General features: G+C 45.5%; 1 protein-coding gene across 9 annotated transcripts in view; it reads left to right on the top strand.

Moving 5' to 3' along the window:
- The window catches only part of UBR5 (ubiquitin protein ligase E3 component n-recognin 5), a 2,447,509-nt gene that overhangs the window by 624,092 nt on the left and 1,796,129 nt on the right, over positions 1 to 27,288 (top strand). For all 9 annotated transcript variants that reach the window (XM_069621460.1, XM_069621458.1, XM_069621459.1 and 6 more), the window contains 3 exons: positions 1,292 to 1,432; positions 1,513 to 1,624; positions 18,179 to 18,333. In XM_069621460.1, coding sequence (XP_069477561.1) covers positions 1,292 to 1,432; positions 1,513 to 1,624; positions 18,179 to 18,333 — 408 coding nt within the window. The remainder of the gene's footprint in view (positions 1 to 1,291; positions 1,433 to 1,512; positions 1,625 to 18,178; positions 18,334 to 27,288) is intronic.

The raw sequence follows: 27,288 nt of genomic DNA, 5'->3' as shown, positions 1-27,288 counted from the left end.
TAGCCATTAATTGTAGAAAGGGTAACCTAAAAGTGTTACATGAGAAACTAGACTAGACAAAGAGGATACTAAGTAACACCTCCAGCACCCTATGGTGAGATAGTGTGTGCTGGGTCTAGAAAGTTACAAAATGTAAGTAAAGTCACTTTCACTTGACTGATCTTGGAAACAGTAGTTTCACCAAGATAAGTTATTTAAACCTTTTGGAAATCAGACTTCCCTGTGCCACTGCACTGAAGGTGGTTTGTGTCACAATGTAAAGATACCTATGCAGTTTGTCTGACTCCAAAGTCAAAAGAAACAGTCCAAATCGCAGAAAAATACATGAGAGCGTGGGAAAAAGGTCTCGCTCCCACCTGGTTTGAAATTATAAGTCCTGACGTCCAGTAAAAGAGCTGGGGGGTCTCTAAGGTAGAAGAGAATTAGCACATTTCTGAGAATTCTCCCTTACACCCAGCAACACTGCACATAGTGCTGTGTGCTGCAATGATGCCTAAAAGGTTAATGGAAAAGATATCTTCAAAAATACACCATGAAGGGTCTGAAAAATGGCACCCATAAGAAGAGTAAAATGAAAGGGTAAGTGGAGGGAAAAGGTTTCCCCTCACTTAGGAACAATTACAAATAATCCACAAGTCCCGCAAAATGTTCTGGGGATCTAACAGGTGAGGAAGACTTTGCATAGAAATCAAAATCTGAACTAATGGTGCCTTTCCTATTTCTAATGCGAGTACCTTCCTGTGCTACACTGGTCATTGAATGAAATGCTATTCTATTTCCCATAGAGGTGAATGTATATATGTTTTATAGAATTGGTGTGCCAAAATTTGATGAGTCTTACTAGCTTAGTGTACATTTTAAAGGCACCATCAACTATTGGATATTTGTTTACTTCCTAACTGCAATTATTGGTGTTGGTCTCTGTGGACCACTTACACACCCTTCCTGAGACTAAGCTTTGCTACCTACCTTGATTGGGTTTGGCTGAATAATCTTCCCGGTTCACCATAAGAGGGCAGTGTCCTGAAATCAAACAACCCCCCACTCCCCTGACAGGGTTGATTTTGGAAATCCACCTCAACTGTTCTACCTGTAGGTTACATGATTACACACATCACTCTCCAGAGGGTTGTGCACACATCTCAAACAGTACCCTTATAGCCAAGAATAGTTTAATTAGCAGTAGTCCGAAATTAATCAAATCCAACATATAATGTATATGTTGTGTTGTAAACTCTAATATTTTTCACTTTTTCTGCAATATTTTGCCTTTTTGTGTCCTCTTTTGTAGGTATTAAAAGTGGATGGTGCGTATGTTGCTGTCAAGTTTCCAGGAACATCTAGTAACTCTAATACGAACAGTTCAGCTGCAGATCCAGATCCTTCGTCTCTCCTTCAGGATTGTCGGCTGCTTAGGATTGATGAACTCCAGGTATTTCACTCCCCTAGGAATATGGCACAGCATGCAGTATGATAAAAATATTAATTTTAACACTGTTTTTAATTTCTTAGGTGGTTAAAACTGGCGGGACGCCGAAAGTTCCAGACTGTTTTCAAAGGACGCCTAAAAAATTGTGCATCCCTGAAAAAACTGAAATTTTAGCTGTAAATGTAGATTCTAAAGGTATTTTAACATACTTTCATCACATCAATGTTATGTAGATGCTTTTTAGATTAAATATATTGCATGTCACCTTGCAGGACAAATTATAGTTTCTGAGCTGCTAAATACAAGGAACAAACAGGTTTAGAACTGCAGAAGATTAGTTGGTAAGGTTGGGTAAAAAGTCAGTTTTGGCACTACCTTAGTCTTCCCTGACATTTTGATATCTCTTGTTTCACGATTGATTTTTGCTGATAAGGAGACTTATCCCGAACTTCCATGACGGCTGCAATTATTTTTCTGTTGCCTCTCTGTACCACATTTATTTCCTGTGCATTAATACTTCTAAAGTGTCCCTTAACACTGTAAAATGGTTAGTGATTCCAGAGCCCACAAAGGTACATTTGTGTGAGTGGCATGAGTATTGGGTAAGTGTTTCATTTCAATGATAAATCTTCCTGACCTGTGTCAACCCCAGGACTTTTTGCTGGACTTGAGATCATTTTTTCCATTATTCCTAGGTCAGTGGGAATCTCTCCCCTGCACAATGTTCAGGGGCGATGAAGATCTTCTTTAGGCAGGTAAAAAGTCTTGCACACTGTTTTTAGAAATGTTTGTAGAAAATGGACCACTTGAAGGGCCACACGCTGGTAGGCTTGTGAGGGGCAAAGCTATAGCAACTCTGCAAGGTAACCAAGAAGGGTCCCAACTGAGAGCAAGTAAGGCTACACAAAAAGAGGTCCGTTCTTAGACTTTACAGTACCTCTGGTTAGGAGAAATGGTTCCAGCTGGCTTCTGTTCCTGTACAGCTGTGCTTATCCTTTTGTTCCTGAGCCTCAGTCGTGGGGACAAGATGGAGGACGTTTGGGAACTCCTGCTCTGCAATGGGGAGGTCAGTGGCAGCAATGGCAAACTTCAATTCAGCGGTTCTTCAGTGTTTCAGCTTCTCGCGTCTGACAGCAAATAGCAACACTGCCGTTCTCGGATACCACTCTGGACTTTCCTTGCATCTGGGGTCCAGCACTCTGTTGAGGTGGCTCAGGCTTTGTCAGTCCTGCTTAAGGGATGTCCGGAGTATCTTCCTGGCGCTCAGGTCCGACTTAAAAGCAACACGCAATCTGGTGTTCCTCTCACTGGCACTTCGGTTCCAGCAGCAGTGGAAGTACAGCCAGCTCTGAGAGGATGTCCGGACGGGCTTACTTTGATGTTGATTGGTCCCACCAACTCAAAGGGAGACGTCGTCCTTGCAGGGCTTCTCTAGTCGACGCGAATTCGGAGCTTCAGCACAGCAGCAGGGGTACACCAGAAGTTGCAGCAGGCCAAGTCCTTCGGCTTCCTTCGTCCAGTGGTCGACTCTACCTTCCAAGCCAAAAAGCCTCGCCTTTTATGCAGTTTCTCCCTTTCATTCCAGCCTAGCTGTCAATCACACATCAGAGTGGCTGTCCTTGCTGGACAGCCAGCCGACCAATCACCTTTGGGTGCATTCCTGTAACCAAGGGGGTTAAGCACATGGATTTTCAGGCACCTCCTTTACATCCTGCCCCTGCCAGACATACTGAAGACAGAGGCGTGCTTGACTCGTAAATCCTGCCAAAGGCAAAACGAACAAAGGGACCAAACCTGGCTTGGCACACAGAGTAAACCTCAAGAAGGACCTTTCCAGCAAGAAATGGCAAAAAACAAGACCGTGCCATTTCGTTAAAATGGGCACCCATGGGTGCTTTACTGCAGCTGCGAATGCAGCCCATAGTAGAAGCACACAATGGTAGTAAAAAGTAAACCACTGCCACCAGCCATTAATTGTACAAAGGGTAACATAAAATTGTTACATGAGAATCCAGACAAAGGCGATTCTAAGTAACCCCTCCAGCACCCTATGGTAAGATGGTGTCTGCTGGGTCTAGAAAGTTACAAAATGGAAGTAGTCATTTTCACTTCACTGCTCTTGGAAATAGTAGTTTCATCAAGAGAAGGTATTAAACGGCTGACTTACAAGACTGCGTTTTTAGTGCCAATTACTTCCATAAGAAGAGTTAGTGAATTGCAAGTATTGTAAGTGTATCATCCATAAAGATAAATTGGTTTTATGTGCTCCTCCCAGGTTCTCCCCTAAATTCATTTCAAAATTCCATGTGAACCAATCCACTGCGCTTCCGGCTTTCTTTCAGAATCCAACTAGCTCAGCTGTGGTAAAACTGCACACACTGGATGTGAGGAGGGCGGTCCTTTACAATGTAAAAAAGACCAGACTGTTTAGGAAAACAGATCAACTGTTTGTCTCCGTAGCACCAGGCAGAGAAGGAGACCGCATTTCCAAGAATGCCATCTCCAGATGGATAGTTGGATATATACAATTATGCTATTCATTATCAAACAAAACACTGCCTTTTACACCAAGAGCTCACTCCACACAGAGCACAGGAGCTACTCTGGCTTTTATCGCAAATGTCCCTTTAGACAGCATTTGTAAAGCATCTACATGGAGCTCAGTACACACTTTCACTCAGCACTACTGCATTGACACCCATTCCAAAGCAGATACGCAGGTGGGACAAGCGGTTCTAAAACATCTATTTGTTGCTGCCCCTTCTCACGTCCCACCACCACCACTGCTCGCTAATCTATGCAGAGCATGTGATCCAAGCATGCTAGGCATAGGCCGACATCTAGTTGAAGCTGCAGAGTATTAGATTTTTTCGAAACTCGAAAAGTGACGTCGACAGGGCGTGCCAGTAATATCCCTAGTGTGACGTCCACTGTACCCATGGTCCTTCACACGGCGAGGTCCCTCAGGTTATTTTTTTCCGCCATTGTGAGCGGACGCTTATTGCGCAGTTCAATTTTGGCATAACGCCATTTGCTTATGACCAGTATAAAAATAGTTTACTCTTTCTGTCCTTTCCTTCCGACTTCGACCAATTCATCGACGCGGTGGAAAAGACAGCGACATCGGACGAATTCAAGATTCGACTGACCCTTTCGGCCTGGGAAGGCCCTTAAAGTAGGGAGAATGTGCGCCAGTCATTATACAATGCATTTTCCCTCCCTTTCTCGCCTGGTTGCCTATCCCAGACATGGATAGAATGCCTTTTTAAATTCTGCCCCTCGTGTAATAAGAAATTTCTGTGGATCGATAATGTGTTCAACCTGTGTTTAAACCGCAAACACGACGAAGGGCATTGTCAAACCTGCAAGCTCTTTATACCCAAGACCCTTAAAGATCGCAGAACCAAGCGCTGGGCCCATCCCGCAATGCAGGCCGAGGCCACCATTGACATGGAGGGAGATTCCAGTGATGGCAGCGTTGCTCTCTTTTTGGACGCGAGGGCAATGGGGAACAGCCACGTTCCCAAGTGCAGGCCGGCGGCTCCGTTACAGGGACGACACCCGGCGGCAAGAGCACTTCCACTACACACGGCACGAAGCACACATCCTAGGGCGATGAGCCATCGACCAAACACCCAGATATGGTGTCTAGGGATAGATCTGTAGATTCCCTGTCCTCTGGGTACTCAAGGTTCCGATCGCCCCGTGACAGACCCTGGGAAAACCGAACGATGTCTGTTAGGCAGAATTGCATGCAGTACCCTCCGGGACCACCACACACAATTAGTACTACAGGTGTAAGCAAGACCAACCTTTGGTACAAGTCTGTACCACAGTTTGTTGGTAGCGAGCTGAGCAACCAGGCTGATCTCAAGAGTGAATTTGAGCAGTAAAAGTAGTTACACAAAGGACTTTCAATCACAGTGGTTCTAGTAGACACTTATACTCAAGGTTTCTTGGTAAAACACTTGTTAATTTATTTACACAATCATTTATAGAACATTTCAGTAGATGAGGGCAACTTAATATTATAGACCAATACACTTCAATACAAAACTCGAAGTTTTTGAGAGTTTGAGCTCCCTTGAAAAAGGAGCTAAATGGCAGTTCAGTTACTTAGTGAGCAAAAAGGACAAAAGTAAGTAGAATAGATTATATATATACTTCTAGGCAGTGCACATAGTTTCAGTTCATCAGAATAGTTCAATTCAAGTCAATAGGCCAGGCCAATGTGAATGGGCTAGTGTTCTGGATAGGAAAGAGCAGTTCTGGTACGAAACAGTGAAGTCTTTGCAAAAGTTCTCAGAAGTAGTTTAGGCAAAAAAGAATCATTTGTGGGGTCACAAACTGCTTAGGCCTGCAAGTTGGGAAAGTTTCACAAACTTTCTCCGCAAGAGTGGCGTTCTCTCAATTGGGTTGGCACAGTACCTTTGTATGAAGAAAACAAATGTTGCTGAAGTCGTGGTTCTTGGCAGTTCCTGCAGATCTAGCTGTTGCTGAGCCTCAGTCGTGGGGACAAGAGGGAGGACGTCGGGGGACTCCCGCACTGCATGGGATCCTTGAAGAAAGCCAACCAAATGGAGTTGCTTCAGTTCCAGGAGCTGTAGATTCAAGAAGACAAACAGGTTTCCCTCTCCCTGGTTAAACCCAACCAGCCTTGAGATTGGTATCCAGGTGTCTTATGAGTTTATTGGTCCCACCAACTCAAAGGAAGAAGCCGTCCTTGAAGGATCTTCTCTGTCTAATGGAGTTTGGCAATTCGGACCTGCAGCAGGGCTTCACCGTGCAAACCAACGGTCCAGTGGTTGCAGCAGCGGGCCTCTTCCAGCTCTTCTTCGGTTCTTTCGTTCCAGTGGTCGACACTGCCATTCAGTCCACAAGACTCACCTTTTAAACCGTTTTTTCCCTTTCATTCCAGCCTAGCTGTCACTCACCCAGCAGGGTGGCTGTCCTTGCCGGACAGTCAGTCAGCCAGCCAATCTCGACAAAATGCATTTGGGTCTCCTAGGAGACTAAGCACAGGGAGTTTCGGGCACCTCTCACTGCCTGCCCACCCCAGACACTCAGGCGCCCGAGGCGGTCTTCAGTCCTGAAGCCTGCCAAAGGCACACGAACAAAGGGACCACACCTGGTTTGGCGCACAGAGACAAACACTAGAAGGACCTTTCCAAAAAGAAATGGTGAAAAAAGACCGGGACCCGTTTAAACAAAGGGGCTTAAGGCACCATCTTGAAAAACATGGCTCCGTGATTTTTGGTTACCGGTGTTCGCGGTCGGTAAAAATGTTAGTTCATTGTAAAACCACTGCCACCAGCCTTTTCAATAGGAAAGGGTAGCATTTGACTGCTACATAAGTGTTTAGACACAGGGGATACTATGTAACCTCTCCAGCACTCCATTGTACCCATTGCTGGGTCTATGAATTTGGAAAAGACTAGTAAAGTCAATTTCACATTACATTCTCTGGGAAACAGGTTATCCCAGAGAAGGTACTTAAACCTTTTGGAAGTGTAAAACGACATCCCCGTGTCACTGCCCTGAGGGTTCTGTGTAACACACATGAAAAGATGATGCCTATGGAGATATCTAAAACTCCATAATCAGAGAACACAAATGTAAAACACACATCAAAACACATGAGAGTGGGGTAAAAAGGCTTGCACTCCTTCCAGGTAATAAAATCAAGTCCTCAAAATCGAGCAATGTTGCTCGGGGTCTCTAAGGTGAAGGGAATTAGCACATTTTTGAGTAATAACTTACTAGAAAGTCTTGATTCTATTTAAAACAGAGGCAAGCATTACGCTTATGCTTCTTTCTTTATAACCAGAAAGCTCATCCCAGGAGACTCCAACAGAGTTCAGCGAGGGGTCACCAACATGTGACCTCAGTCCACCAATAAGCATATAACTGTCCATACAAAGATTCCTGAACATGATGTAACTTCCTCTTTCGAGGCTGCAAACTTGGCTGTTCAAGAAAAACACTGGTACAATGAAACTGCAATGTACCCCGTCTTGTGGCAGAAGAAAATGGAGCCAGTCTGGAGATCAGGAAGACTTGTCTGTAGCCACTGTCAGGGAAGAGACAAATAACTAGAAGTAGTCTATGCGCGAGAGAACCCTAGTTCCCCTTACGGGGGTGGGAGAGAAATCGGTGTTATTCAGATATACGCATAGTTAGCAAATGGTGATAAACCCCAAGCCATGCGCTCAATTACTGCCCTCAAGCCTGTCTTGCGCTGCTATTTCTCTCGCTGGATGGGATAATGCTCGCCTCTGTGTCTTTAATTGAATCAAGACTTTTCTAGTAAGTTATTATGGAAAATCTTTATTCTATGTCAAGACCGGAGGCTCACATTATGCTCGTTTTAAAGCTTACTTACGATGGATGCCGGTTGTTTATCGGTTTCAGGTAGAATTGTTTAAATATTGATTCACCGGCCCAGTCCGCCATCCTCATGATGTCTTCTAGGTGGACTCCGACCTGAAAGGCTTTGAAAGCCATGGCTCCTCTCTCGGAGTGGGCCCCGAAATGCAGTGTCTATTCCAGCTTGAGTTAGAGTCCAACGCACTCAGCGTGTTAAGGTTGGAGCGGAAACTGCCTTGTGGGGTTTACGCATAGCTATCAGTAATTGCCCGTTAGGAGAGGTCCTGAGCGGGCCTGTCATTTCTTCGTAAACCATCAAGCATCTAACTAAGCAAATCTTGGGCTGGTCTCTAAAAGCAGGGTAAGAAATCACCCTTGAGTTGCATTTCGTCGTCTGTGAATATGGAACACGATAACGTTGGGTGAAAAGGTCCTGCCTGCTAGGTCGAGAGCTCTGACGTCAGACACACTCCTGCAAGAAACCAGGCAGAGCAGCGTAGTAAGTTTGCTGGACAGGGCAGTACAAGATAACTCCTCATTGTGCAGCCAGGACAGAAATAGATTCAGCACTTTAACGTCCCAAAGCTTGCCATAGCGGGACAGAGGCGGGACTGTAAGTCTGACACCCTTGTGTAATCTGCAAACGAGGTGATGCTCTCCTGCTGGGATCCCCTGAACAAGATCATGACCGGCAGAAATAGCCAAATGGTAGGCGTTAACTGTCCTGTATGCGAGACCTTTTTCAATTAAAGATGCCAAGAAATTCAGGATATCCTCTATAGGTCCTGAAACCGGATGCAACCCTCTTTTTCGCACCAGGCGCTCCAAGAGGTGGAATACTTCTTGAGGGAAGAAGGGGCCCAGCTTTCCTCGATGAGGCTGACCGCATTGCGTGACATGCCGGGAGCTCTTCATCTTGACCTGAAATCCTCCAGGCTGCTAATATCAGTGATCCGCTGAGAACGTTGTGACGCTGTCCTGTCGGATCCTGTAGGAGATCTTGAAACTGGGGTAGAAGGATTGGAAAATCCGAGGAAAATTGCAGAAGAAGTGGGTACCAAGTCTGAGAGGTCAAGACCGGGGCTAGGAGGACCAGATCCGTATGCTCCTGACGGGCCTTCGCCTGGGTAAATCAGGGGGTGCAGGGAGGTAGGCGTAGTGGATCCCCCCTGGGTCCAATGCTGCAGAAATGTGTCCGTCGCAGCCGCTGATGGATCCGGCTTCCAGCTGTAAAACACTGATAGCTGAGCCTTGAGTCGTGATGCAAAGAGGTCTATGGACATAGGACCCCAGACGCTTTGGAGGGGGTGAAAGCCCTCTCTGTTGAGCCTCCAGTCGCTGTAATCTGTAGCATGCAGTGAGTACCAGTCCGCCACCGTGTTTGTGAGACCAGGGAGATACTCCGCTGTGACTGAAATCCGATGCGCCAAGCAGAAGTGCCAAAAGTCCTTGGCTAACTCCGCTACAGGCCTCGATTTGGTGCCACCCAGATGATTGATGTACCTTACTGCAGAAATGTTGTCCATTTTCAGCAAGATACAACAACTCGCTCTGCATCTGGCGAAAGAGCGCACAGCGAAGGAGCCCGCTCGGAGCTCCAGGCAGTTAGCAGAGGCTGCGTCTCAGGTGCTGACCCGTGAGCCACTGCAATTCTCGGTAATGAAGAGGACCGGGAAAAATTGCTTGGATTGAAGATAGGAGGCCTATTACTCTTATTAATTCTCAGAGAGATATGAGGTCTCTGCAGAATCTCCCGTCGAGTGTATCTTGGCCACGGGAAGACGGAGCTGCGCATTCTGGGTGTCCACCACAACCCCGAGAAATTCTAGATTCTGGGATGGACCGAGGATCTTTTTTTTTTTTTTCTCTAAATTTTGAGGAAACCAAGACTGTGTAGTAGGTCGATGTCCAGGCTGGCTTTTCGCTCTACCACGGCCTGCGAATGCGCCATGAAGATGTCGCCTAGGTAGACTATCTGGCTGCCATTGTGGGGATGGGGGACTGCTCCAATCCCTGAGGTTGAGGCTCGCGACCCTATGGTTTGAGTGTCCTCGGAGGATTAAATGGATCAATCGATATCATAGACCCCTCTATCTTCGTCGTCCGTGCCCTGTCGACCCTCCGGGCTTGAGGGTCTAGTACCCCTGTTGTCTTCCTCGGGGTGAGGGGATCCATCGAGGGAAGGGGTTTCCTTCCGGTCCATAAAGGCCTTTTTCAGCCTGGAAAAGGCATCTGAGACAGCAGCGGTGGCAGGTTCTGGCTGGCTCGGGCAGGGTCTGAGAGTCTTGGCTCTATTGAGCCGGAATACACCCCCCCGTGCCCCCCCTCCCTCCGAATGGTGCTTCCTCTTATGTGTCTTATGTGTCTTCTTCCTCCCTGCCGGGGAGGTCGCTTGCAGATGCTTCTGCATGCTGTGTAGTCTCTGCTCAATAGGCAGGGGCATCTCAGACACAGCCGTTTTGATGCTGGTCTCAACAGAAGATCCCAGTACCTTTTTGAGGCTTTCTGCCATTGCCACCTCATCAATTTGATATCCTTCTTTCTCATTATCAGACCAATCCTGGCTTTCCTGAGGCAAGTGCCGGGCTGCCATAATGCTTAAATAAATTTGATGCACCTTTCTATCACTCTTTTCCTTATTTATTTTTTTAATATAAATGTTGTGTGGGCAACAGAGTGCCTTCTCTTAAGCCCACTTTAGTCTGTCAAGCAGAAGGGAAAATGTGTGCAGAGCACCGATGCTTTTCTTTCTTGATTTCTTTTTTTTCTTGATTTCTTTTTTTTTTTTTTGTAATGAGAAATTCTCCTGCTATGGAGATTATCCACTTCGTGTTCCTTTCCGACACTTTATTTTTTGTAAAGGAATCAGAAAAAATCAGTGAGGAAGGGCACTGCAGGCTGTAGCTAGCGCTCATGCTCGAAATCCGTTATGAAAAGAAACGGAAATGAGAGTGCGTGCGCCAGCTGCAGAGGAAAGGAATTGTGGAGCGGGAGCTCCCTCTGGTGGTTGCGGGAGGAAACCGCTGCCACAAAAGGCTCTGCGTGCCCTCCTCGAGCCTTCGAAGCCGAAAAGAAAGGGCGGAGGAGGCGAGCGCGAATGTCCAGAATGCGGACGTAAATTAAAAATGACAAAACACTAAAGCACTGAGCAGGATGCTGCTCGCGAGGGCCTCTGTGTGGCCACTGGGGGTCTCCGACGCTGAGCAAAGCAGCTGATGTCGGAGACCGCACAGTGTAAACACAGGAAAGGAATGTGTACTACACGCTCAACTCTATCAATCTAATTCCATAAAGATAAAATCAACGGCACAATGTAAATAAAGCAAAAACGCGCACTACATGCTTAACTGTGTCAAACTAACACAATACAGATAAAATCAATGGCTACATAAAGAAAACATAGTAAAACCGTGAAATGTAAATAATGTAACAAATATCTAATAAGTTTCAGTTAGAGAAATCTAAATACAAAGTTATGAGATAAGGCATGAATGTACTTATCTCTTGCAGCAAAGAAAGAGGAAGTTACATCATGTTCAGGACTGTATGGACAGTTATATACTTATTGGTGGACTGAGGTCACATGTTGGTGACCCCTCGCTGAACTCTGTTGCAGTCTCCTGGGAAGAGCTTTCTGTTTATAAATAATAAAAGAAAGCGAAGCGTAATGTGAGCCTTGGGTCTTGACATAGAATTCTCCCTAACAGGGGATACTAGGTAACCCCTCCAGTACTGTACAGTAATATAGGTTGTGCTGGGTCTAGGAATTAGAAAAGACTAGTAAAGTCAATTTCACTTTACTTTCTCTGGGAAACAGTAGTTTATCCCAGAGAAGGTATTTAAACCTTGGTAAAGCTTGAAAGGCTTCCCTGTGCCACTGCACTGAGGGTGCTGTGTGACACACATGAAAAAATGATTGTTAAAGAGAATTATCATAAATGTTCAAATTCCCTTCACCTTAGAGACCGCCAGCAACTTTGCTGCATTTTGAGGACTTTTTTTTTTTGCCTGGAAAGAGTGAGCCTTTTTTCCCACTCTTTTTTGTGTATTTTGACGTGCGTTTTACTCTTGTGTTCTTTGATAATGGAATTTTAGTCAACTCTATAGGCATCTTTTCATGTGTTACACAGCACCCTCAGTGCAGTGACACAGGAACATCTTTTAGACTTCCCAAAGGTTTAAATACCTTCTCTGGGGTAAACTACTGTTTCCCAGAGAATGTAAAATGAAATTGACTTTACTAGTCTTTTTAAATTCCTAGGCCCAGCACACACTATCTTTCTATAGAGTGCTGGAGGGGTTGCCTAGTATCCCCTGTGTCTAGAAACTCATGTAGCAGTCAAATGCTGCACTTTACTATCGAAATGGCTGGTGACAGTGGTTTTACAACGAACTATCAGGATTTTTCCCGACCGTGAACCCCAATAGCTAGAAATCACGGGAGCAATGTTTTTCAAGATGGCACCTTAAGCCCCTTTGTTCAAACAGGTCCCAGTCTTCTTTTTTCGCTATTTCTTTTTGGAAAATTCCTTCTAGAGTTTCTCTGCACGCTAACCCAGGTTTGGTCCCTTTGTTTCTATGCCTTTGGTAGGCTTCAGGACTGAAGACTGCCTCTGGCGCCCGAGTTTCTGGGCTGGGCAGGAAGTGAGGGAGGTGCCCAAAACTCCCTGTGCTTAGTCTCCTAGGAGACCCAAATGGACTCTGGCGTGATTGGCTGGCTGACTGTCTGGCAAGGACAGCTTCCCTGCCGGGTGAGTGGCACCAGGCTGCGTTGAAAGCGAGAAAATTGTTTAAAAAGCGTGTCTCTTCGACTGGAAAACAGAGTTGACCACTAGAACGAAAGAACGGAAGACGAGCTGGAAGAGGACGGCTGCTGCAACTCCTGGACCGTTGGTTTGCCCGGTGAAGCCCTGCTGCAGGTCTGAATTGCCAAGTTCATCTCGACAGAGAAGCCCCTTCAAGGACAACTTCTTTCTTTGAGTTGGTGGGACCAATCAACTCATAAGCCGCCTGGATACCATTCTCGGAGCTGGTTAGGATTAACCAGGGGGAAGGACACCAGCTTGTGTGCCTGACAGCTACTCAAATCGAAGATCTTCCATTTTGCCAGCTTGTTTGACCAGTCCCTGTGCAGTGCAGGAGTCCCCCGATGTCCTCCCTCTTGTCCCCACGACTGAGGCTCAAGAACAGCGAGATCTGCACTAACTGCCAGGAACCAACGTCTTCAGCTGCATCTTTTCTTCATATTAAGGTACTGTGCCAACTCGATTGAGAAAACTTGCCTCTCACGGTGAGTTAGTGACTTTCCCAACTTGCAGCCCTAATCAGCTTGTGACCCAACATATGATTCTATTTCATATAAACTACTTCTGAGAACTTTGGCAAAGACTTTACCGTTTACTACAAGAACTGCTCTTTCCTATCCAAGACACTAGTCCATTTATTTTGGCCTAGGCCTATTGAACTGAATAGTCCTCTAGTGAACTGTAACTATTTGCACTTCCTAAGAAAGTATTTGTGATCTATTCTATTAACTTGTCTCTCTTTACTCCTATTTAAAGTGACTGAAATGCTATTTTGCTCCTATTTCAGGGGAGCTTTATTTACTCAAACGTATTGATTTGGTAGTGAAGTGTATTTGTTTGATATTAAGTTGCCTCCTGCTAGTGAATGTTTTCCAAATGTCTGTGTAATAAATTAATAAGTGTTTTACCAAGAAACCTTGAGTCGAAGTGTCTACTTGAACAACTGTGATTGTAAGACCTCTGTGTAACCTCTTTTACTGCTCACATTCCCTGTTGGGATGAGCCTGGCTGCTCAGCTCGCTACCACAAACTGTGTAGCACAGAATTATACCAAAGGTTGGTTTTGCTTACACCTGTCGTCCTAATTGTAGTTGGTTGTTCTAGAGGGTACTGCATGCAATTCTGCCCATGGAGTTATCTAAAACTCCATAATCGAAGAACACAAGAGTAAAACGCACCTCAAAATACATGAGAAGGGAAAAAGGGCCACACACTCTCCAGGTAAAATAAAGTCCTCAAAATCCAGCAAAGTTGCGCGGGGTCTCTAAGGTGAAGGGAATTAGCACATTTTTGAGAATTCTCCTCAACACTCCTCCAGATAAAGATTGAAAGAACCTTTCTGCCTGGGTAAGCGGGTTACTGCCTCTGCGGCCTACTGAAACAGGATCGCAAACAATACTACTCTCCTGGCACGCTACAGCTACGTCCAATGATGCCTAGTCCAGGCTGGTCTTCAAGAGGTTCCAGAGCCCACCAGATCAGACATGCTGGCGGTTGTGGCAGAGGGCAGGCAGGTTACTCGCAACCTATTAAGAACACTGGACTTTGCTGAGACTGCTGGATGCATGCTAGCCTAGGGGACTTTACTTAAGAGACACGCCTGGTTGAAGAACTTTGGCTTTAAATCCGAAACTCAGACCTCCCTTATCAATAAACCAGTTAAGGACTCTGGCCTTTTTGAGAAAGCTGTTGATGATGCCCTGGAGACTGCGAAAAAAGAGCACAAAACATTAGTTTCCCAGCCATATCACGACTAAGCCCTTTCACCAGCTTGGAGGCTCTAACTGCCGTCGTTCCTTTCATGGAAAATCTTTCTCCTGCTTTCCCCATGGATAATATGGGCAATATGGCTCTTCTAACAATCAATCTCAACAGAGAGCTCCTCGTAGAGGCAGGAACTCTACTTCTAGAGGCTCCGCGGCCTCCACCTCAGACTCGCCGGTTCAGGTCCCCTCCCGCGCTTCCCCAGTCGGGGGTCGCTTATCATTCATTAATGCCTGGGAGGGGATCACATCAGACCAGTGTGTGTTAAATACTGTCACCCACGGCTACTGCATAGAGTTTTCATCAACCAACTTGATACACCCACTGAAGAGCAGACTCCTGTCACCGGAACACCTGCGCATCCTGCTGGAAGAGGTTCAGGTCTTTCTGGAAAAGGGCACCATAGTAGTCATGCCGACTCACCAGGTAAATAAGGGTATTTATTCAGTGTACTTCCTTGTACCCAAAAATGATCTCACCATGCGCCCTGTTAGACCTGCGCCCAGCAAACCAGTATGCCAAACGTCAAAAATTCAGCATGACAACACTTATGTGGTAATCCCACTGCTGCGGTAGGGATATTATATGGCCACTTTGGACATGAAAGATGCATACTTTCTGTGCGCTGGCAACATTGAAATATGAAAGTACCTCAGGTTCAGGATAGAGAATACCCACCATCTGTACAAGGTTCTTCCCTTCGGCATTGCCTCAGCACCACGGGTATTCAATAAGGTACTGGCGGTAGTAGCAGCTCATCTGCGCAGGCAGTCTATCCTTACCTCGACTGGCTCATAACATGCGATTCGTATGGAAAATGCCAAGCAAATACCCAGAAGACGGTAAACCACCTCGACCTGGGCTTCTCTAGCAACGACAAGAAGTCCAGCCTAGACCCCAATCATGGACCTAAGACAGGCTCATATTTCCCTCCAACGAGAGGGTTCAAAACCTGCTGTTTCAGATCCCTCACTATGTAGCCAGTCACCAGGTAACTGTACTCAAGGCCATGCCACTGTTTGGGATGATGGCTGTTCAGCAAGAATTGATGTAGTAACCCTGTGGGAGACTAAACAACACTTGTCCTCTTGGTATTGGGTAACCCATCTTTTGGTATAGGCCTGTACTACACAAGTTGGAAGTGTGACTGAGCAGCCAGGCTTATCTCAAGAGGGGTAAATGTGAGCTGTAGAGCTGTAGCAATGAAATCCACCAATACAAGTAGCCAAGTAACACGTATTTAACATTAGTTTTTAAATGAGCATTCTTTAAAAAGGGTAATGTTTATAGCGATCAAATATACTTTAAAATACCTTTCCAGAATCAACACAAAACTAGTAGATATTCTTTAGAGATGCTTTTTACACATTTCCTACACCCTGCGGGTACTTCACTAACTAGGACAGTAATGGTATTTATATATCACTAGTATATTTTGTAGATTCCGAGGTTCGGTAGAAAGGAAAGGTTAAGGGAAGGAAAAAAGGTTAAATAGGTTCTAAGACCATGTGAGCACTTAAATCTTCCAAGTAAGTCTAGATAAAAACCTTTCCCAGCAATAATAGTTACAATCCAAGTAATCAGCTACCAGGACAGTAAGTACCAAAGTCAATGGACTAGATGAGTGCAGGGAGCCAGGACAGCCAAAGTCAATGGAGCACAGTCTATGGAGCTGAGGCGCTTCTTAGATATGTCTTGCTCAAGCGTTTTTTTTTTTTTTAAATCACTGTGGGGGTCACAAGCTGTTATGCGTGTGAAGGGTAGAGCTGAGATCAACTCTAGGAAAGTAGCTACTGCAAGTCTCAACTGAGAAGAGCAAAGCTGAAGACACTGAGGTAAGTACCACCATGTCGGAACAGTACCTTTTGGTTAGAAGTGTCCAGCTGGCTTCTGTCTGGTTGCAGTGATGCAGATCCTGGGTTCCTGGGCATCAGTCGTGGGAACGAGAGGACGTCTGGAGGACTGCTGCGGCAGCAATTCAAAGGTTGGCGACTGCTACAGGCTCTTTTCAATTCAGCAGCACTTTGCGGTTTCAGTGCTTGGTAAACAGCACCCCCGCTGATCTTGGATACCGGTTGGGCTGCCTTCTCTCCTTGGGTCCTGCACTCTGGTGACGGGATTCGAGCTCTGGTCGTCCTGCTTCTGGAGGGTCCTGGGGAGAATCCTGGAGCTTCTGGCCATAGCACAGACGTTGCATTTGTCTACAGATTTCTCGAACCCTGGCACTCGGTTCCTACAGCAGCAAAGAAATACAGCCAGTCAGGGAAGATGGTCCATTGGAGTTCGTCTTGGGGTTAGTAGGACCCACTAACCCAAAGGAAGAAGTCGTTCCTGCCGGAGCTCCTCTTGTCGATTTAGAAAAAGGAGTTTCAGCACAGCAGCAGGGCTTCACCGGGTAATTCAAAGGTCCAGGAGAATGCAGCAAGATTCGTCTGCGGTTTCTTCGTTGGGTTGTTTTTCCCAGTTGTCGACTGTCTTCAGTACCAAAACCCTCGCTTTTAAAGCAGGTTTCCCCCATTTATGCACAGCCTAGCTGTCAATCAAACAGCAGGGTCGCTGTCCTGAGTGCAGCCAGCCAGCCAATCATGACTGGGTGCATTCTGGCATTCCTAAAGACAGGGGAGTTTCAGGAACCTCCCTCGCTTTCTGCCCTTTCCCGACACTGGAGCCAGAGGTGGGTTTCAGTACTGTAGCCTGCCAAAGGCAAAAATTAACAAAGGGGCTCAAACCTGACTTGGCGCGCAGAGTAAAACCGAAGAAAGACCTCACAAACAGAAAATGGTAAAAAAAGAAGACTGGCCAATTTGACAAAATGATCATCCATGGGTGCTATACTGCAGTGCAGGTATCAGCCTGCGGTAGAAAAGCACAATGGTAGGAAATTTAAACCACTGGCACCAGCTATTTAAAGTAGTGAGGGGATCATAAAACATGCTACATGAGTAGGTAGGAAAAGGGACTAACTAATCCCTTTAAAATGGTGTGTGCTGGACCTACAAATAGAAAAGGTAAGTAAAGTCAATTTCACTTTACTATTCTTGGGAACAGTATTTCACGCAAGACAAGGTATTAAAACCTTATGAGAAATCTAAAGGATACAAAAAGTAGATGCCTCTGGAGTTTGTCACACTCCAAAAACAAAGGAAACATATAATCCAAATCTGGTCAAAACACATGATTGTGTAAAAGGTCTTTCACTCCTGGGTTAAAATTAAAAAGTCCTTAAGTTCAGCAAAAGAGCTGGGGTCTCTAAGGTTGAAGGGAGTTAGCACGGAAATGAGAATTCTCCCTAACCCTGCCTTTTACCTATGCTTCAAAAAGTAAAATTCCTATTACTTTATTTTTAATTTATACTAAATAGATTGTGTGCACATTCTCTTATTGGAGGGTATAAAAATGTCAAGTAGCAGTCAACCGCCTTTTCCGTTCTCCACTTTGACACAACAGACCATTTCTTACTTGCCAATTATCACAAGCTGACGGCTAGTTGAGAGTGTAGATTTTGATGCCTGCCATATTGTGCACTGTTAGGTGGTGCATAAGGGGTACAAATTTAAAGTTCCAAGATATTAGCCAGGCAAAAAGTTTCTTGGCCCCTTAGTACTTCACATACAGACAGCACACCATCTATTAATTGCCAAGGATTTTTACTTCAAACACATTTTTTGGTGTTAATACTGATGTCATCGGGTAGGCCTTTGGGAATGTCCCAGTTTGTGTCGTCTTTCTGTTTACTACATAAAGCTCTTCAGTACTCCTTAACGTCTCAAAATATAAATGTCCTAACATAAATGGTAACCTAATCTCTTTAAAGGTGTTCATGCTGTTCTGAAGACTGGGACATGGGTACGTTACTGCATCTTTGATCTTGCCACAGGAAAAGCGGAACAGGAAAACAATTTTCCAACCAGCAGTATTGCTTTTTTGGGACAGAATGAACGTAATGTTGCAATATTCACAGCTGGACAGGTATGTTTTCTTCTTTTTTTTAATTTTCAAATGTTTTTAAAAGTTAATTCTGTTCATTATTCATGCCAAAGTACAAAATCACTAGTGGAACTTCCTGCCTTAACTATTTTGCTTTTATAAACAATTGTCACACTGGACAATCTACTTTTATAGTTGCCTTTACTTTTTACATTTTCTTAGAAGTTTTTGTTAGGGTAGATTTCTCTTTTTGTGTGAAATCCCCACTCCCTTTGTATCCCCTAGCACTTTTTGCTGGACACCTGTATTTTTTGGTCTAATTCTCTTGGGTGAGTGGGAACCTTTTTCCACACTCCATCCCTTTACTCTTTTGTAGGGAAAATCTTTGGCCTCTTTTTGGGGTTTCTTTTCGGAGTTATGCTTTCCTCTAATTTTTAGGCATCTACTTTTGGTGAACCAAATTATAGCACCCTCTGTGCAGTGTTGTCAGAAGCTCCTATAGCGTCTCCTTCATTGTTTCTTTTCTTCCCCAGACTAACTCTGTTACCGTGGCAGAGGGATACATTTTAACCTTTTTGTGTTTTCACTTGCGAGATCAGCACACACTGTTAGGCAAGATTGGATGCAGTAACCCTGTGGGAGACCTACACCATCCTTGTCCTCTTGATAATAGGTAACCCACCTATTGGTATAGGTCTGTACTACACAAGTTGGTAGAGTGACTGAGCAGCCAGACTTATCTCAAGAGGGTTAATGTGAGCTGTAAGGAGGTAACACTGAGATTCACAATTACAAGTTTACAAAACACTTACTCAAGGTTTTCTAGTAAAATAATAATTTAAGTCAGTTTTAAATGAGCCTTCTTGAAAAACGGCAATATGCAACAATGAAAATACACGTAACCCTTCCTTAGATTTTAGATAAGCAAGTAGCTACCATTTTGGAATGCCTCTCTCACACACTTCCTACACCCTGAGGTGACTTCAATTGCTAGGACAATGTTTGGCATCGGTATATCACTTTTTATACTTAATTCAATACTGGGGTTATGGAAAAGGAAAACGTTAACATATTCTCAGAGCATGTGAATATTTTTCAATCTCCCATTGAAGTCTAGATTAGATCTTTCCCAGCAATTCAAGTTATACTTATGTTGCACCTATGAGGGAGAGTTGGCACCAAAGTCGTCAATAGGTCAGAAGAGTCTGCAGGGAGCCAGGACCGCCAATGTCAAGTCTAGGGGAGCTGACACTTATTGAGGATAGCACAAAAGTCTTGCACAATGTTATATAGAGAGTTTGTAGAAAATGTGTTGGGCCACAAGCTATGTGTCTTGTGAAAAGCAAAGATGCAAGCAACTCTGCAAAGGGCAGCCAATGCAAGTTTCCAGTGAGATCAAGCAAGCTACACACAAGAGGCAAGTACCCCTAGTTAGACAGTACCTTAGTTCTGAAGAAAAAGGATCCAGCTGGCTTCTCTTCTTGTTGCAGTCCTGCAGATCATGTGTTGCTGTGCCTCAGTCTTGGGGATAAGAGGGAGTACGTCTGGGGACTCCTGCACTGCAGTTTGAAGGTCGGCGGCAGCAATGGGTTTACTCCAGATCAGCGGCCCTTCACGGTTTCAGCTACCGGTCGATAGCACCTCTGCGGTTCTTAGACACCTTGTGGGCTCCCCTTGCTTCTGGGGTCCAGCACTCTGTTGAGGTGGCTCAGGCTTGGGTCGTCCTGCTTCGATGGAGTCCTTGGGATCTTCCTGGCGCTCGGGTCTGACTTAAAAATTATGCACTTTATTCTGGTGTTACTCTCCCAGGCACTCGGTTGCTGCAGCAGCGATGGAAGTACAGCCAGCTTCGAGAGGATTTCCAGATGAGTTTTTCTTTGGGTCGATTGGTTCCATCAACCCAAGGGAAGAAGTCGTCCTTTGCAGGGCTTCTATAGTCGAGGTGAATTCAGAGCTTCAGCACTGCAGCAGGGCTTCACCGAGCAAACCAGCAGTCCAGGAGTTGTAGCAAGCGTCTCTTCCAAGTTCCTCTTTGGATTCCTTCGTCCAGTGGTCGACTTTCTTCCTTGCAAAAGACATCACCTTTTATGCAAGTATCTCCCATTCATTCGCTGCTATCAGGTCCCAGCACCGAAAATCTGCCGGGGCAGATGAATTGGCCACCAGATCCCCTGGTTCATCCAGCAGTCAATTGAACAACTACTTAGTAGACCGGGCGGGGGGGAGAGTTTGAGGTTGTGGGGAGGGGAAGTGGATAAAGTAACATATGGTCAGGATTCCTCCAGTCTCCTTCAATTCTTGGAACTCTGGGAAAACCTGCAAATAACACATTACTGCTTAAACATCCAATAAATACACCTGCACTTGAAAGTGATATATTCTTCCTCTTAAAAACCACTAACTATCCCTAGCCTAGAGGCTCTATAGAGAAATATTAGAGTTCTTGTCTTGCTGCAACTATGCAATATGTCCTGTGATGCTGTGTTCACTGTTAGGGAGAATTATCAGAAATGTGATAATTCCCTCTACCCCATAGACCCCCAGCATCTTTGCTGGATTTTGAGGACTTGATTTTTTTTTAACCTGGAGACAGAGCGAGACACTTTTTCTCCACTCATGTATTTTTATGTGATTTCTGAACTGTTTCTTTTGGGTATGGAGTCTGACGAGCTCCCAAGTCATTATCCTTTACATTGTGTCACAGCACCTTCAGTGCAGTGGCACAGGGAAGTGTTTCAGATTTCCCAAAGGTCTGAATACCTTCTCTTGGATAAACTGTTTCCAAGAACAGTAAAGTGAAATTGACTTTACTTGGATTTGTAACTTTATAGACCCAGCACACACCATCTTACAACAGGGTGTTGGAGGGGTTACTTAGTATACCCTTTGTTTAGCTTCTCATGTAACATTTTTCTTACTCTTTCCTCGATGAATGGCTGGTGGCAGTGGTTTACTTATAACTACCGTAGTATGCATTTACCGCGGGCTGCATTCACAGGTGCAGTAAAGCACCCAAGGGTGCCATTTTCGACAAAATGGCCCCGGTAGTCTTTTGTTCGCCATTTCTTGTTGTAAAGTTCCTTCTTGAGATTTACTGTGTGCAAAACCAGGTTTGGTTGCTTTGTTGCCTTTGGCAGGATTCACGAGTGAAGCCAACATCTGGCTCCACGGTGTCTGGTGGGGGCAGGAAGTGAAGTAGGTGCCTGAAACTCCATGTGCTTAGTCTCCTAAGAGACCCAAATGCACTCTGTAGTGATTGGAATGAATGAGAGAAACTGAATAAAAGGCGAGGCTTTTGGCTTTGAAGGCAGAGTCGACCACTGGTTGAAGGAACCGAAGTAGAACTAGAAGAGGACACCTGCTGCAACTCCTGGACCATTGGTTTGCCCGGTGTAGGGTAAGATTTTCACAGAACAGGTAAATCTTCCTGACCTGGGTCAACCCCAGAACTTCTTGCTTTATTAGTGGGATATTTTTCCTTAATACCTCAGCGAGTGGGAACCTTGTTCCACACTCACATAATCTTTAACTCTTTTTATGGGTGTAATTTTTAAGACGCTCCATAGTGCCTTTTTAAAGTTATCCTCTTTAAAAACTTATTGCAATAAGTGCCTGTTGTTGCTGGGTTGCTCTAGGGGCTCCCTTTTTAACTTTTGTACGCTAACCTTGGGTGAACTACAGTTCCCAAGGGTATAAAGGATCTTAAGATCCCTTTTTACATTTTATTCTGTGAAACCAGCAGAGCCCACCTTATTTGGAGTGCTGGGGAGATGTAATGTATCCCCTTTCACATTAAAACTGTAACAATTCTGTTACAGGGGCAAGCTTACCTTCAATGGCTGGTGGCAGTGATATGTTGTATTAATTTGGTGCACCTTTACCGCGGGCAGTGTGCACAGCTTCAGTAAAGGCACCTATGGATGCTCATTTTTCCAAAATGGCCCCTGTTTTTCTGACATTTTAGTATTTGTTTCATGTTCCTTCCCCTGACATCCAGGGCCGGAAATTCCTTTGTATGATTATCTTCAGCAGATTTTTACTCCTTGCCCAGGCTCCAGTCGGTCTGTGAGGTCAAGAAGCGAGGGAGGAGTCCAAAACTCCCCAGCCCTTTGTCTTACCCCTTGCTTGAATGGGGACAAATCCCAGTTGGGGGGAGGGGGGGGCTTGCTGTCATGATTGGACAACCAGACCACCTCTTGTAAAATGCAGGGAGTGAATGCAGAGGTTATGCTGTAGTTTGTGATAAATACTGTGAATCTGGAAGCTGAAGAAAAGTCGACCACTGGAACTGAAGAGGGAAATGAAGGAAAAGCAGCTGAAGCGATTTCCAGCGACCGGAGAGCCTGCTGTGTAACCGGAGAGTCTGCTGTGTAACCGGAGAGCCTGCTGTGTAACCGGAGAGCCTGCTGTGTAACCGGAGAGCCTGCTGTGTAACCGGAGAGCCTGCTGTGTAACCGGAGAGCCTGCTGTGTAACCGGAGAGCCTGCTGTGTAACCGGAGAGCCTGCTGTGTAACCGGAGAGCCTGCTGTGTAACCGGAGAGCCTGCTGTAGCCCTTCCTTCCTATCGACCGGGGACTCTGAAAACGTTGACCCCGAGCCTGGTGAGACCCACTAGACTTGAGAAGACCTGCATTTTGAGCTTCCCACTCATTGCTGCGACCTTGCATTGCTGCAATACCCCAATACCCTGGGACCTCGAGCCACTGTGCGGTGCACAGTCTTTTGAATGCTGCTGAAACTTCGCGGGCATCCTGGTGGATCTCCAGAGACACAAATCGAGTCCATAAAGTCCTCTCAACAGAGTGCTGGACCTTTGTAACGACGAGAATTCAAGCACGATTTTCTGTCTTCTGTGCTCCTTTAAAAGGCGCCAAATCCACAGAACAACATTCAACCGCAAGGGAAACCTTGCCTAGAGCATTCTTCATCGATCCCTGCTGCAAAGCTCCTTCTGAGGTCTTGTTGTCAGTCACCACGACAAGGAATCCACTGACTGGTATTTGGCTGCAGACCCTGAAGTCCTCCTGCTGCAAAAATCATCTTCAATGCTGAGGTACTGTGTTGGCATAGGTATGTACTTACCTTAAGTCTCTTGTGATTCATGCGCAGTGTGGGATGTCTTCTGTGATGGGGAGGCCTCTCATCCAGTGCACCCAGTCCCACTGCTAGAATCCTGCTAGGGTGTCTTCTGTGAATCCCCTGTACCCTCTTCTAACTCTACTCACCTGTTTGCCCAGTTTTCCTAAGGAACTCTAACTTTTGCTACTAAAGAACCTATTCTGACACTGTCTGTTGGTCTCTAGTCCCTAGTGACCCCCCCCCCTCCCTCCCCTCACCCACCTTCTGCAACTGAGAACACTCATGCTCCAAGAAGGGAAAGACTTTCAAGGGATTAGGTCTTTTACCTAGAAAAGAAAATAAGTGTTGTCAGGTTACTTACTTGAAAAGAGTTGGTTGGTTAGTAATTCTAAGAGTGAAGAGTTTAAAAAGTTCTTACTTACCTTGAATGTGTGATGCACTATTCATAGAAGTGTGGTTAACATCTTTTTTTTCTTAGAAGCTGTTTTGCCATTCTAATAGAAAGTAGATGTGAAGGTATTTTACTCTCCTGTGATTAGGTCGTGCCTCTTCACAAATGTAAAGTGTTGGTTTCACCGGATTATTCCGGCAGGGTAACTGTATGCGTGTCCTCCAACTGTTGGTATCACCAGATTAGTCTTTTGAGGATAATTGTTTGGTGTCCCCCAACTGGGTCTTTCTTTTCAGGTGCTAGCCTGTCCAGAATAAGTCTGCATTAGGTTGTTGCCTACCTAGAATAACTGAGTCATTCAGTAAAGTGTGACATTGGGTTTTACTTTCCCCCTTCATTGTGAGGTTAAACAAAGTATGTGGGTTTTACTTACCTTGAGTTATTGCTCATCTCCATCTGTGGTTTTCTGATTTCAAAAGCACCTATAATTGAATATTACAGCCTTAGGTTTTACTCACCTAGTATAACTGTTATCACAAAAGTACTAATAGGTTTTTACTGCAATCAGTGTTGCACTATCCCCCAAAAATATATTGTCCCGTTGACTGATTACTTGATTTGTACTGAGAGTCAGTATACAACTGAATGTAATTGTGGAAAGTAACCATTGGTTTTTACTCCCGAAGAATAGGTGTGAGCTATACTGAATGTGTATGAAAAGGTTTTGTCTTTCCTAGAATTACTGTTAGGTGTTCCAAATAAGGTCTATACTTGGGTCTGTGTACCTTCAAGTATAGTGTTGTGTTTTAATATTGTGATTTCATATGTGTTAGTGCTTATTTACCTCTAGATTTATCTTGGCCTAATTGTATTTAAATAAATCCTTTATTTTTACAATACAAAGTGTTTCAGTGTTTCATTGGACCATTTGTATTACAATTTAATTTGTAGTGATTCTACAGCCCTCTCTCCCTCCTAAAATAAGCCTGGCTGCTCTGTCTGTGCTACCATGTACTCAGGTGGTACTGCCTTATACTAAGAGTGGAGTCTTGTACTGCCTCAGTTGAATGGTTTTACTAAGCCCTTAGTTGGACTTCAGAGAAACTGTCCTAACACAGGTGAAGCCCTGCTGTAACTCCAAATTCGTATCAACAGAGAAGCCCCTGCAAGGACGTCTTCTACCTTTTTGAGTTGGTGGAACCAATCGACTCCAAAGTAAGCCACCTGGACATCCTCTCAGAGCTGGTTGTTTCCGCAGAGTATCTACTGGATACCGAAGCGCCAGGGAGAGGAACACCAGATTGTGTTAGTTGCTTTTAAGTTGGCCAAGAGCTCTAGGAAGATCCTGTGGACTCCCAGGAAGCAGGGCTGACCGAGCCTGAGCCACCTCAGAGTGCTGGACACCAGATGCAAGGAAAGTCCATCGCGACAGCCAGAAACCGCAGTGTTGCTATTTGCGATGGACAAGAGGAACTGAAACACTGAAGTGCCATTTGTTTGAAGATTGTCAGTTGCGGTCGGTGACGTCCCAGTGCAGGAGTCCCCAGAAGTACTCCCTCTTGTCTCCACGACTGAGGCACAGGAACACCAGTATCTGCAGAGCTGCACAGGAACAGAAGTCATCTGCTGTCCTTTTCTTCAATCTAAAGGTACTGTACAGTCTAATAGAACGTACCTCTTGTTGTGTAACTACACTTGTTCTCTGTTGGTGAGACTTATGGTTGCTCTGTCGAGTTGCTGACCACTTCTTTACTTCACAAGCCTAAACGGCTTGTGGCACTACTTTGAATTCTTCTTTTTACAAAGACTTTTAAAACATTGTGCAAGACCTTTACCTACCTCTGAGAAGTGCTTCAGTTTCACCTAGACTTTTGCTCAAATTGACTTTTGCTTAGCCTGGCTCCCTGAACGACTTCTACCCTCTGAATGTGTTTGGTCTTCCTTCCAGGAAAGGGCTAACTAACTTTGCATTCGGGGGTTTACAAAAGTACTTACCTGCTTTGAGAAATATTTGTGAGATCTCTTGTTGTGTCATAATAACCTTTCGAATGGATTGTGTTCTCCAACATATTCCACATCTTTGACATGTAATGTCCACAGCTTTGTTACTTTGGAAAATATTTCAGCAGAGGCCGTCCTGTGTAGGTGGTGTCGGGTCGATGTTCCTTGAAGGCCTCCGTCGAGGGTGATGTCACCGGATGTTATAAATAGGACGCACGGCTGTTTTTTCCGCAAACGTGTTTGCTTCGAGAACTCGGCGCACCTCATGTTTTCCTTGTGAATGTCTTCTTCGACGCCTCCGACTCTGCGGTCTGGCTTTGACTTGCCGGGACTGCAAGTTTAAGATAACTATTACGGACCCACGCCACATTTGTTTGTGGTGTCTGGACGAGAGTGATGACTCAGATGACTGTTCGAAATGCCAATCGCTGACTGCTAAGGCCTTGCGGGAGCTTCAGGGGAAGTTACAGGTAGGTAGGGGTTTGAAACCCAGTAAGTCCCGTAAAACTGCTAAGGGGATGTCCACCGACGATTCGAGGGGTGACTCTCCTCGTCAGGAGTACTGGGGATCTCAGTCCCGGAGTGGTTCCCGCCACTCGTCCTCGTCTCGGCATTCCCGGAAGCGCCATCACCGGTCGCCTTCCCCGTCCTCCTTGGAGGATGCAGCTGCGAGGAAAGTGGCCTGTCCCACTAACTCCTTGACTCCAGAGGAATGGGCAGCCTTCAGGGAGCAGATGATGGCGGTTTTTCGATCGCAGAGCACAGTTCCGTCCACGCCTTCGAAAGAAGCCGGCAGGGAACGGTCTTAGTCCGTGGCTCGTGCGCCTTCAGGCTCGAGTCCTTGGCGCGATACTCCATCGGGAATCTTTGAGGTCCCGATTGGACAAGGTTCAGCTTGATCGCCAGAGACGTGTTGCATCCAGGTCTCGGTCTTCGTCCCTGGCGAAACCGCAGAAATGTGGTAAGGGCTTGAACTCGGCGCTGTGTCCGTCGGATACGGATGTCAAAGCTTTGCCTTCATACCAGCCCTCGGCGCCATTGTCGACGTCGACGCCTTTTGGGCGGAATTTGCAGATGGAGGTCCCTGGTACTGTGGATCCTCCAAGGAAGGCTACTTCCAAGTCTGTGATGCCTGTTATGGATTCCAGACCCTCTTCTGTCCCGAGGCAGGAGTTCTTTCTTCCTCTGGATAATATCTATGAGGATGAGGCGAGGTCAGATTTGGCATTTGAACCTGTTGAGCCTAATGTGGCTACTGTCTTTTCCAGGGACAGTGAGTTGGAAGAGTTACGCCAATCACTTCATGATGTCAGTGGCTTGGACACTTCTCCTCAGGTGGAGTTTGGCGGCCTGAGCCTGGGGTTCATGCTGAGTCCTCCTATTGGAGACTGATGGCTAGTGTCACAGAGTATCTTGGTTGGTTTAGTCCTCCGGAAGCATTCGTTCAGGATGATTTAACAGATAATTTGGATCAAGGTCCGTCCATTGACCCAGTGTTACCTTTTCATTTGATGTTGCAGAAATG

Source organism: Ambystoma mexicanum, chromosome 5q (genome assembly GCF_040938575.1).
Source record: "Ambystoma mexicanum isolate Mex_15411 chromosome 5q, UKY_AmexF1_1, whole genome shotgun sequence".
In the NCBI taxonomy this organism is placed as follows: Eukaryota; Metazoa; Chordata; class Amphibia; order Caudata; family Ambystomatidae; genus Ambystoma; species Ambystoma mexicanum.
This window is presented reverse-complemented; position numbering and strand designations above follow the sequence as displayed.